This window comes from Nyctereutes procyonoides, unplaced genomic scaffold (genome assembly GCF_905146905.1).
Source record: "Nyctereutes procyonoides isolate TBG_1078 unplaced genomic scaffold, NYPRO_anot_genome, whole genome shotgun sequence".
NCBI lineage: Eukaryota > Metazoa > Chordata > Mammalia > Carnivora > Canidae > Nyctereutes > Nyctereutes procyonoides.
Window position 1 is genome coordinate 72,946,127 of NW_026575052.1, and position 13,291 is coordinate 72,959,417.

Sequence of the window (13,291 nt, forward strand, 5' to 3'; positions counted from 1 at the left end):
TACACGCTTATATGAGATGATATGCTTTTCAGGGTGGTATATGTAAAATGCCATAAAATTGGTTTTGTGCCAAAGTCTTGGGCTCACATTTTTTAGGTTGTATGAATCCAGGTCATATGCAATAAAGCTAGTGAGACTTGGGTATGGTAGAAAAAATAATGTATCTTATATAAATGTTGTGCATAAAAAAGTAAAAATACAATTTATGGTCGGTGAGTTCTCTAAGATGACTATGGCGAGGATAAATGATGTTATGTACATGAAGACTGGTAGTTATGTAGAATTACTAATTTTTTCTTTTTCTTTCGATCACAACTCTCTTTGATCAGATTTCTTATAGGAAAGATGTGCAGGACACCCACATGTATAGCGCGGATCTCAACAGACCAGACATCAAGATGGCAACACAGATCTCCAAGATCATAAGCAATGTAATCTCCCTCTCTTATCTTGAGCAGAAATGATTTCTTATTTTTGCAAGAGACAACACATGGCTTTGGTAGTTTTAAATGGTTAATTTAATTAGTGAAATTAATCAATCTCAATAACATCTCAAGTTTTTTTTATCTGAATTATCCATTTGGCAATGTAAGTTATTCAACTATATGCAGAGATTGCTCAAAGTTGCCTTGACTCTGGCTAATGCAGACATCCTCTTAGAGAAGTAAGTGCTCTGTTGGCATTAGGTAGCATTTAGATATCTCAGCCTAGAAGTTAACTTTGCCAGTCATCTGGTTCCATATTATTTCTCACCTTACCCTGTCCCAAAGAACTTCACTTGGCCTTGTTCCCATTATGTTACTGTTAATTGTGCAAATTCTTTTTTTGCCACCATTTACCCTTGTGCATTTTCTACACATTTTGGCTGTTTTCTTACCTTCTCTAGATGTCCTTCTTGATTATTACCATTTTACTTAAACATACCTTGCACCTTGGTTAAAAATAATGACTTAAAAAACAAATCAAGTATTTGGATAACACTGACTATGCTCACCTTAAAAATCAATAACTATTTACAAAATTTAATGGGATGTTAACCAAATGGGATTAGGTCAGTTCCTAAGACTAAAGAGCCCATGCAAGCTATCTGATTGCAGAAAGCAGGGTCTCAATTATCCAGAAATTTCTCCTAATTTTTTTCAGTGTTTTACATAAATGCAATGATGATGACAGGATACATAGACTCAAATTTAATAATTATTTTACTACCAAAAAAGTTGAGTTTATTTAAATACTACTCAATTTCTACTTTACCAGTCAGCATTTTAGTATTTGGTGAATGATAAGGAATGTTTTGTGGACTGAGGTCTATTATATTTTATTTTAGCTAATGTTGATGCAATTCTTCATTGGAAAGTAGAAATATTAACATTCTCTTATTTATTCATTTTAGGCAGAATACAAGAAAGGGCAAGGAGTAATGAACAAAGAGCCTGCTGTAATTGGAAGACCAGATTTTGAACATGCTGTGGAAGCTTCTAAACTTTCTAGTCAAGTAAGACTCTAGTGATAATTCCACAATGATTTTATTCAGAGATTTTGTTTCTAGTGGCACAGGAAAATATTTCATTTTAGATAGTATCTTTAACTGTAAGAATATGCAAAGATAATGTTTCTGAAACCATTTCAGATAGGATTGCAATAATTACAAATTTCAGTAAGGGATAAAAATAAGTTCAATTTTAAGTATAAAACAAAAGTTTTCTTTTATCCTGGCTCCAATGCTAACCTTTTCTCAATGAGATTAGCATATTGTCACATTTTCTAGGATTTCTAGAATTCAATAATCTTGAGATCGTTTAGATTAGATTAGATCAATAATTAGGTTGCTATCTATTTAAACACACACAATTTTTAACTAGGTAATAAAATACCGATTTTCATATGCTTTAATCACGAGATAAGAAAGAGGTGATACAAATGAAGAAAACTTTGATATCTTATTGAAGAACATCAAACAGGATCTGAAAAGTATAAAGACATGTCATGTTTTTGGCTGAAAATCTCACTAGATAAAAATTGCAAGTCTCCCCAAATTAATATATAGATGTCATGCAATTTCAATTACAAGCCAATAGATTTTTTTTAAGTATATGGATAAATGATCTTAGAGTTTGAATAGAAAGGAAATGCCTGAGAAGAGCCTTTAAAAGTATGAAAATGAAGACCAGTGAAGGAGAACTTAAGTTATGGGTTACCATAACATAATATAAAACCACTGAAATTAAATCAATATGGGATTAGTACAGTAAGAGATAAAATAATCAGTAGGAGAGAATAGGGAATCCTGAAATAGATTCCAATATGTATAAGAATTTAATATATGATGAAAGTGTTGGTTCAAGTCAGTGGGAAAAAAGTTATATTAGTTCATAAATGGTGCTGACATAACTGTCCATCCATCAGAGTAAAAATAAAATTGGACCTGAATCTTAACCTATATATGTAAAATGAATTCCAGATGGATTAGATATGTGAATATAAACAATAAAATAATTTTAAAATCTTAAAAGAAAGCCCAGAAGAGTATATATACCACATAAGGATGACAGAGTTGGTCTTAAAAAGACCAGAGATTCAGAAGCTATAAAAGGATAGTTAGATGTACCTGACTATAGAATTAAACTTTTTCAATGGAAAAATAATAATATTTGCCAACTTAATAGTATCAAAAGCAACTTTTATACAGTTATGGTGTTTTTGACTTTGAAAATACGCATTCCTCAATTTCTTGGATTACATTTCAAAATGGAGTGGTATAAATGAGGAAACTATAAAATCAGACTGAAGAGTATGAAATGACATCTGAATCAATGAGAAGACTGTGGTCTAGCTCAGGAGTCTCAATACTCAATATCATAGAAATGCTATTTCTTACAAAAATTAATTTTAAAAATTCCATGCAAAAGGCACCTGGCTGGCTCAGTGAGTAGAGCATGCAACTGTTGATCTTGAGGTCATGAGTTTGAGCCCCATGTTGGTGGGAGTTTACTTACAAAAATAAATAAAATTTAAAATTTTTTCCTAAAAAAAAAGATTCCATGCAATTCCAGCTAGAATCCAAACAGACTTTTTAAACCTTTTGAATCAAATCAAATACTTGAATAAAATAAGTTGGATTGTCTATGGAGAAGGAAGGATCTGAGGAAGGCTTTTTAAATGTAGAAAGAAGAGCAGTGGTCTTCAAATATTTGGAAAAGCACTTGCAATACAAATGATCAGAACAATTTAATATCTAGAATATACAAAAGTTTTTTAAGAGTGAAAAGAAAAAGACTAACAGCCCTGTAGAAAAATAAGTAGAGGAGATTAATTAACAGTTATAGAAGAGCAACGTAATAACACAAACATTTTAAAAGATGCTCAAATTTATTAGAAGAAAGAGAAAGGCCAGTCAGGCATTTATATCTGTCATGTCCTGTGAGTGTGGAGAAGGACACCAGTGCGGACTGTGTAGTTGAAAGGGTTTGGTGTAACAGGTAGTTTGAGCTAACATGGACTGAGAGAGAGAGAGAAATGTCTGCTCAAGAGAAGACCCCCAGATAAAGTTTGGGGACAGGCAGGACAGTGAAGAAGGGTCTGACAGACACAGAGGCTCCCAGCAAGGAGAGGGGAATCATGAGTACACATGGAAATTTGGGAGGAGTTTCAGTGCTGTAATGATGGTAAATGGGTCAGTGTTGTATTCATTTGGACCACAGGCCATATTTATGGAGCAGAATAGGAGTTATGTGTTCTATAAAAGGCAAAAAGGGAAAAAAAGTGATTTCAAGTGCAATAATAGGGAGCCTTGTACTGTTGAGGAGTCACCAGTACTTGTCACCATTTTAGCTATCGTCTCTCAAGTACCCTTCACTTTCAGGTAGGAAATGAATTGTGGCCGAAAATTTGGAGCAGAGAAGCATCGTGAAGAAAGTGCTATGTAAGGAAGGTTAGCATAGGAGCGCTGTGCAGACCAGGCGTCCTGGAGGCCAGCTAGAATGGTACCATCTTTGTCCACACATGGGGTGCTCACAACCTGGGGCAACTTGCTGCTCGTGGGGTAAACGAGAGATGCCCGAATGTCAGTGCACTGACATATTAATTATTTAGTGTCATATTAATTATTTTATGATTTCTAAGGCACTTCCACTTACCGAACAACTTTATGACTCAGGAAGCTGTGGATGCGCTAAGAGCCTGGGACATGTTCTCCTCCAAGGGCGGAGGTGGCTGGTGGCTCCAGGGGCTCTTCTCATTCCAAATAACACTCGGTAGAGAGGCAGGGCGTCTTAGCACACACTTAGCAACTCTTCTTTAGCCTTTTCTGGGGACAGAGACCTCCCATAGATTTTATGTTTAGGAGAAGCCGCAGATTCTAGAAAAGCAGTGTGGTTTGGTTGAGAGGTTAGGAAAATGGGCTCCGGAGCAGGACTGCCTGAGCCAAACTCCTGTTTCTGCGTCTTGCTGGTTGAGTGACTTCGGACAGTGTCTCCATCTGCAGTTTTCCTCATCTGTAAAATGGGAATGACCACAATAGTTATGTTTTAGACTTGTTGTTGGTGTTAAAATGCTGCCTGGCCCATAGAAATACAATATAATGGGATCCCTGGGTGGCGCAGCGGTTTGGCACCTGCCTTTGGCCCCGGGCGCGATCCTGGAGACCCGGGATCGAATCCCACGTCGGGCTCCCGGTGCATGGAGCCTGCTTCTCCCTCTGCCTGTGTCTCTGCCTCTCTCTCTCTCTCTCTGTGTGACTATCATAAATAAATAAAAATTAAAAAAAATAAAAAAAAGAAATACAATATAACTTCACAAGAATGATTTAACTGCCAATAGTCAGAATGGCTTCGCTCTGCCTTTTTATGGGAATTCACACACAAATGGAAGGGGGATTAGTCACACTCGCCAAGATTCCAGTCTGAAATTCATTCCTTCATGATCTTATTTGAGAGTTCTTAGCAGAAAATTTTCAGATTTGAGCTTTTATTTTGATATTTCAAATTCATTCACCAGAAATCCTACCATTTAAGCCAACCTCAGTTTCTAGGCAGATTAAAAAAAAAAAAATCCGAATCCTTTAGCAACTGAAGGATCAGATATCTAAGCAGGTTGTAATTTGCAAGTTATACTCTGTCATCTTTATTTTCTCCATGACATTCTTGCTGCTCTCATAGTGTGTCAACTCATCAGAAGAAAGGAAACATGGGCACATGAATATATAGGGCTTCTGGAATGAACTTGATGCATTCCATTTGTATTTTCAGGTGGATGAACTAGAGACAAGGGCAAAAAGTATGGTTTATTATTTTCATTGGCAACTTTGAAGATCGCATACATATTCTCTTGTTCCTAACCTAATGACAGACTGTGAATAGGGGAACACTCAAAGACAAAGAAATATTGAGAAAGGAAGTGACTGAAGAATGGCAACAACCAGGGGACCCTGGGTGGGGTGAATGCAGGAAGAAGGCAGATCATTCCAGGAGCACTGTGTAAGAGAGGAGGCACAGATAAGCCAGTGCTTGAGATTTGTAGTGTTAAGACCTGCCTGATGAGGAGCGAAGATTGAGAAAGCAAGGGAGAGATTTCTCCCAATTTACCAGTAAATTTTGCTCTGTGGGATTAATGCCAGAAAAAGTAATGGAAACACAAAACCCTTCCTGCTGACTTGCACCATAGCTTTGCCTCCCTAGTTGTAAAGTTTCTTTGTTTAAATTTAGAAGGCACAAAAAATTACGGTTATGTAATTAAGAGAAAATTAGTAAAAAAAGAAAAAAAAAAGAAAAAGAAAGAAATCTTCTGTGCCAAGATCATGAGATTGGTTTATTTACAAGTATCTCAAATGTCAGCAGAGTAACTGTTAAAAAACCATCATCTTAAAAAATTCTTCTAGGATCAGTTAATTTGTTAATATGTTCATATATTGTCTTCATTTACTACTGGAAATTTATCAACGTGATGAATGGAATTCTTTTAGTTTTATAACATCAAGGAAAACTTTTGTATTTATAATAACTAGTGTTTGTTCTAAAATTGCATGTGATGTATTGATAAGCATGGGTTTGAAACATAAAAAGTACATTTGAGATTGCTGTTAAGATTTAATTATAAATATTGTTCTCAAATTGAATGGGGATGTTAATTGGTTTGGAGAATCTCCCATTTCCCTTCCTGGCAAGCACTCTCCCAACCAACCTCTTTACACCCAAGTATTGGCTTCAAGGTCATGTCCTTGAGTTGCCAATTTAAATTGTATTTCTCTCTCTCCTTTATTCTCAGTTCTTTTTTTTTTATTGTTCTTAACACAATTTGTATTAGTCATATACTTATATGTATGCGTATACTTATATGTATATGTATGTATACTTATATGTATACTTATATGTATGTTATTTTTAAAGATTTTATTTATTCATTTGAGAGAGAGGCAGAGAGGGAGGGAGTATACCACGGGGGGAGGGGCAGAGGAAGAGGAAGAAGCAGACTCCCTCTTGAGCAGAAAGCTGGACACGGGGCTTGATCCCAGGACCCCGGAATCATGACCTGAGCTGAAGACTGATGCTTAACTGACTGAGCCACCCAGGTGCCCTTATCTATACATGTATGTTTTATTTTTTTTTAATTTTTATTTATTTATTTATGATAGTTACACACACACACACACACACACAGAGAGAGAGAGAGGCAGAGACATAGGCAGAGGGAGAAGCAGGCTCCATGCACCGGGAGCCCGATGTGGGATTCGATCCTGGGCCTCCAAGATCGCGCCCTGGGCGAAAGGCAGGCGCCAAACCGCTGCGCCACCCAGGGATCCCTATACATGTATGTTTTAAATATCTCCTTTATTATCACACAAGGGGCTTTATGGAGGCAGGATTGATGTGTTTAATTCATCATTATAGAATGACACAGACTGGACTTCAATAAATACATATCAACCAACTAATCAAATTTCTCTAGATCATTCACGGTGCCAAGTCAGGAAGATGTTATTTTATTATGCAAATAAGGACAGGGATATGATTTTGTGTAAAATTCAGACTTGAGAATACTGTTGATTTTATGACAAGTTCTACATAGAAATCTGGTTATACTATCTTCCTTGACAGCTTTTAGTTCAATTTCACTTAAGATTAGAGGTATAGGTATGTAGCATTATGTTGTTTACTTTTCATTTTCGCTGATAAGGTATGCTTATTGAATTTTCCTTTTTTTTTTTTCCTAACAGTTGTTTTTATGGTTGTGATGGAAAGCTTACATTTGGGGTCTGCTTTTTTTCTGCCTTTTTCTGACTCTGTGAATCCAAGCCATAGATGGTTCTGTGAAACCCAGCACCCCTCGTGGCAAAGCTTTGAACTACTAGGTTTAGAAGTCAGACTTCAGATCATTGAAACATTGCCTTTTCCAGATTCAGTTATGAGGAATGAATTTAAGTGATATTATTGCAGTTTAACGGTTCCAGTATTTCCTCCAAGTGTGGGCCCCTGAAAGTCTTGCTAAATCTGTTAAAATTCCTTATAAACTTTTAGGAGTATGATACCTTTCCTATTTAAAAAAAAAGTTGGTAAACATCAGGACCATTAGATTTGATGATATTTATAATGTAAATAAAATCAGTCAGGAGTATAAGTGACTTTTCACTTATTTTCGCAGGGATTGACTTAGGTATAAGGGGTAACATTTATCTCAAAACCATAGCAAAATTGCCCAACCCAACACCTATTTCTCCCTTTCTCAAATGGTCTTGAGAAACCAGTTGGTCAAGGGAAAGCATTGCCTCTGGAGATGTGAGTGAAGAGATAGACAGTCAGGTAGGTGAAGTGTGTGCTGAAAATAGGATAGGATGTTGGGTTTGTATGTGTAGTGAGCGATTGAACCAGTCAGAAGGTGAGCAAGGACCCGTTTAAACTATTTGGCTATTTTCTCGTCTCATTTAAGTGCAAACCTTACATCAAGAGATAAGAAACAGTTGGGTGTCAGTGTCTGCTAAGTGTGTTTTTTGTGTAATGCAGTTATTTAACTTTGTAGTTAATGAGAGAAACTCTAGCATTTTTGTTCCTTGGGCATCTTTGAATCTGATCACAAGGAGTACTCAAGCTTAGGGAGAGATAAATTGAACAATACTTTGGTTCTTACTACATTTATTACAAGGATCGGAGGGACAGATATATTTTAAACAACTAATTTCATACTACTAGAAAAACTAGATAGAATTTAAAAATTCAAGCTTTAGGATGTATAGCCCAATGCCTACTAGTGGTAGAAATCTTCAAAAATAAAAGTTCTCCAGAAAGCAGCCATGTGCAGGTTAGATGAGGGAGTCTGAGGGAGGTGATTTGGTATTGAGACACTTTGTAATACATTTCTATACTTGAATCATGAATTAAGGGTGTGTGTGTGTGTGTGGGGGGAAGGGATGTGAATGGATTTTAAACCTCCCTGCAGACACAACCATGATTTTGCCTGAAGTAAAATCACAAATTTGGGGATGATTTGCATTAGTCTGTGCTTGGTTAGTAATGTCATCAGAGTACTTTATTATCATTTGTTATATTTCTAAAATATCAGACTTCTATTTAATACTTTCAGAAGAATATTGCATTGGGATGGTGTTTAGTGCTGAGGAGCTCATTTTACGTACCCAATTACTCCTCAGAATTGTGATTTATGCCCTTAGTCCACCCTCATTAGGACCTAAACTGCGACCAGTGCTCGTGACATGTGAGGCAGACCAAATTCCAACGCATATTTCGAAAGAATGTGAATTTGAGGTTTTTATTATTCTTCTGCAAAACATAAATCCTGTGATCTCCAGGATTCAGCAATGCCTACTTGATAATTTCTGATTATATCACTTACATGTGAGCTTGCTATCCTCAGGAAGAGGTAAAACCAGTGCCCAGTAGAGAGTTAATACACAGAATGCCTCAGGAAATACTAGCTGAATAGATCAAATGCTAATTATTTCTGAAAGTAGAGTCATGTGCTTAGATGATCCTTCAAAACTGGTATTTTCCCATCTTAGAATGATCTTGAGGTGGTTATGAAAACTTAAAAACAATCATTATAAGTAAAATATGCTGAAGGAATGAAAAAAATACAAAGTTCTCATCAAAATCAATCACAAGGCTATACGAAGATCTGAAAGATCTGAAGACCCCATGGAAATTACTTGGTCCTGCATTTCAGTGAAAGAATCCTTTCTCAACATTCATTGTCCATCCATGTGTTTGTTCAAATGAAACTGTTACTGAAGCAGATATTACACTGTGTCTGGGGTTAGGTTTTCAAGGGTGAACAGGACAGATACGTCCCTGTCTTCCGTGAGCTTATAGCCTAATGGAGGAAGACGCATGGCACAGACAATTTTGCAGATAATTATAAGCCAGGCATGATCTGTGTGGCTGGGCAAATGTGGGGTGTCTCAAAGATATATCAGCAGTACATGCTCTACTTTGGGAAGTGAGAGAGGGCTTTCAGAAAAAAGTTCCTAATATTAATAGGAATAATTTCTGCATATCCTACAGGCATTAGCTGAAATGTAACTTCTTTTCATTATAACCAACAGAAATCTCGTTGACTGAAACTTAGGCCCATCTTTACTAACTTTCCCTTCTGCAGTAGAACAAATGCCGTTTTAAAATTTTTTCAGATATTTGAACACAGTTACCAGCTAATTCCTCAGTCTCTTCAGTAGAGCACTTTTGAGCCCAGAAACTGACAGTTTCTTGAGTGAATGAATGAATGAATAAAAGTCCAGCAGGAACTGTAAAGTACAATACAGGTTCAATATAATATTTTTAAATCTATCATTTTTCATTTTATTTTTCATTATTTTTCTTCCTAATGGGATATTGTTCCAATCAATTTAACAGTGACTCTGTGGTGTGTGTGTGTGTGTGTGTGTGTGTGTGTGTATGGACTTGGAGAATCGGAGAAGTATTAAAGTTCCAATACCTGTCTCAGGGCTTGATACATTTTTTAAATCCTAAAAGAGTGTTTTTGCCTATCATTTTCACCATTAATTTATGTATTTCTTTTTTTAAAAAAAGATTTTATTTATTTATTCATGAGAGACATACTAGAGACATAGGCAGAGGGACTCAATCCCAGGACTCTGGGATCATGACCTGAGCCAAAGACAGATGCTCAACCACTGAGCCACCCAGCTGCCCCTATGCATTTCTTTAATAAACATATAGTAAGTGCCAAATCCAATAAAAAAGGCAGTAGGGATAAAATGTGAGTAAAAATCTGTTCCTTGCTCACTGCCTAATGGGAGGATAACAGATAACTAAAATATGTCCCAAATTAGAAAATAGTCTAATATAGTATTTCCAAGGAAAACTCATCTTTAATAACAGTGTAGTATTACTATAAATTTTTGTCTTAAAACATCAATTGAAAAAATTCAGGATTCTGCTTGTATTGAACTATTTAAATCTAATCAGAATCCAGCTATGCAATGCTGGCTTGCATCGTTTTTCTTCAGTTATTTGTATTCTCCGACCTCAGGCACCATGGACATCTAATTATCTGTTAGCTAAGTGACAAAAACAGGTTATACCATCCCTAGCATAGAGAAGCCATCCTATTCTGCACGCCAGCATGGTTATGCTAGGGGCAGAGGCCACGGGGAGGGCAGGAAGCCCAGAAATTAACCTGACACATTCTTACCTGCTGTGAAACCTGGCATGTGTTCTCCCCAAGCGAAGGTATATTTCTGAAAAGCAAAAATCAATCCACATTGCGATGACTCCTTTTTCATCTACTCATTGATACATGGAGCCTGTGTTGAGTTCCTACCATGAGGTAGGAATGCATCACGATGTGCATTGATTATTGCTTTTCAGAAATACACCTTCCCTTGGGAAGAACACATGCCAGGTTTCATAGCAGGTGAGGATGTGTTGGGTCAGTTTCCACATTTCAACCCCTCCATGTGGTGTGCGGACAGTAGGACAGGCTCTCTGTTCTCAGAGAGGATATAACCTATTTTTTTTTTGCCACTTAGCTAGTACGTAACCAAGAGCCTTATGGTGGCTGGGGTTGGAGAATTTGAATAGCTGAAGGAGGACGTGATGTAAGCCAAGATTGCATGGCTGGATCAGTTGATGGGTTAAATAGCTACCAGCCTGAGAATGTTCAGGGCACCCAGGCCATCAGTTAGAATGTTTTACTCAGTAAGTGGAGAGTGTTAGTGAATGTAGCAGAGTCAGGAGTGCCATTCAAGTGGAAGTCAGTTAAGAGAGTCTTCTCTCATTGTCAAGTAAATATCTTTTAGGCACTAAAAACCCAGAGAGACAAAAGCACAGGTTAAAATATGGTGAAGACTGCCCTAGCAGATGGCTGTAGAAAGTGCAAAGAGAGTGGAATTGTGTATTTAGGGGAGGACCAGGCAGGGAAAGCCAGCTACTGTGGAAAGTAGTGAATGAAATCTAAATGTATTTCATTGGTGATATTGTCCCTGATTTCAAGACATAGAGTATGTTTTTATAAAAATCAGAATTTTTTCTTGTTTTATAGTGTCCTTACTAATTAGAAGAAGTGAGATTTTGCTTGGATTTGTAAGGCAATAGGAGTATCAGAAAGCTATGATTAGCAATTAGAGCCACAGCAGAAAATATTTCCTATAAACCATGTTGGAATCTTTCCCAAATGTATTCCCATCAAGATTTGCACTAGCTGTCTCCCTCCCATAGGTATCAGCCGTGTCTCCTTGAGGAAAGACATCACCCAATAAACATTCGATTAAAATAGATAATATGAGCCATTCCCAAAATGCTTCTTACTAAAAATTACTTCGAGGCTGGTCTTTAAGATGTATGAATAAAGGTGTCTTATAAGAATGTTGTAAGAACACAAAATATTGTAAGAATTGTAATATTGTAAAAATATTATAAGAGAATAAGACAATTTTGCTTTTGGGATTTGTGCATCCCCCCTTGGATACAGGCATCAAAGGGGGTATGAGATTCAAGTAACTGGCTTTTGGTTTTTGTTTTTGGTAAAGAACTTTTATCTATATTTCCGATACCTATCACAACCCACATTCACATATATTTCTCTACGGATAAAGAAATATATGGTTCTGTAGGATAAGCATATAATCCTTTCTTGGGTTGCCCTAAGACTACTTTAAAAAGGAGAAAAAATAATTCAGAATGCATATTACAGATAGTTTGCTGCTGAATACCACTGTGCAGCTAAAGCAGAGGAATAAAAATTGACATTAAATAGACACAGGACATTTCAGAAAATGTAATCCCTAAAAAATGAATTTTTGAACAAGTGGGAAATGATGAGAAAAAGCCTAGTCCAAACCGTGGCCTGTATTTGGAATAATTCCCTCAGGAAAATTCATGTTCAAATTCTGGGGCTCAGGGTCCATTTTTTAAATGCGGTAGAATTTCTTTCACTTGTGGTCTCAATTTCTAATTGATCATAGATTACAAGAGTGCAGGAATGGAAACTGACATTTAAAAATCCTGAGATTTTAGTGTATAATTCTTGTTAATAGGATTTGAGTTCATGCCTAATTGCATTTATGATCAATGTTCACGTAGAGGTTGTTTTTTCATAAAAAAAAATGTTTATGCCTAATTAAGCTTTACAAGGGGAAAAATACCAGGGATTTAAACTTTACTACTATTCGTTTTTAAGGTAGTTTTTATCTGATCTAATTAAAAATCAAATGTGCCATTCTGAAAGCTTAAAGATAAATGCCCTACTTAATTTATCCTGTTTCTTTCTTTTATGGCAGATTAAATACAAAGAAAAATTTGATAATGAAATGAAGGATAAGAAACATCATTATAATCCTCTTGAAAGTGCTTCTTTTAGGCAAAGCCAGCTTGCCACTGCCCTGGTGAGCGATGTAAGTTACTTTGTGCCTCATGACTTGTGATTCATAGAAAATTATTATAGATATCTTTTGATTCTTTTCTTTTTAGAATTGAGTGTATTGTAATTACTTACACTTAATCAAGATTATGGAGTTTCCAAGTAATTTTGGTTGAAAACACCGAAGCATATTTTCTGAAACCTTTTTGAGAAAAATGTGTTATTGTAAGTTACTGTTAATGGTTACTGATTGCTAATTAGTTAATAAGTAGGAATAGTATTGCTAATAAAACTATTATGCTTGATCAAGAGTAGAAATAGATTACAGAGTTTTGCAGAAAAAGTAGTGTGTAGTATCCTAAATTAGTGGTTATGACAATAGTTAACACATGTAATTATGCCCAGGAAATTGAGCTTCTGTAAAGTACCACCTGGTACATGGTAGTTTATAACAAAGAGACTTTCA

General features: G+C 36.2%; 1 protein-coding gene across 9 annotated transcripts in view; it reads left to right on the forward strand.

The window, feature by feature from the left end:
• The window catches only part of NEBL (nebulette), a 344,980-nt gene that overhangs the window by 256,937 nt on the left and 74,752 nt on the right, over nucleotides 1-13,291 (forward strand). For 6 of the 9 annotated variants that reach the window (XM_055331424.1, XM_055331425.1, XM_055331421.1 and 3 more), the window contains 3 exons: nucleotides 330-431; nucleotides 1,394-1,495; nucleotides 12,746-12,859. The exons of 2 other annotated variants lie outside the window; for them this stretch is intronic. In XM_055331424.1, coding sequence (XP_055187399.1) covers nucleotides 330-431; nucleotides 1,394-1,495; nucleotides 12,746-12,859 — 318 coding nt within the window. The remainder of the gene's footprint in view (nucleotides 1-329; nucleotides 432-1,393; nucleotides 1,496-12,745; nucleotides 12,860-13,291) is intronic. One more of the 9 variants, XM_055331420.1, reaches the window with a different exon arrangement.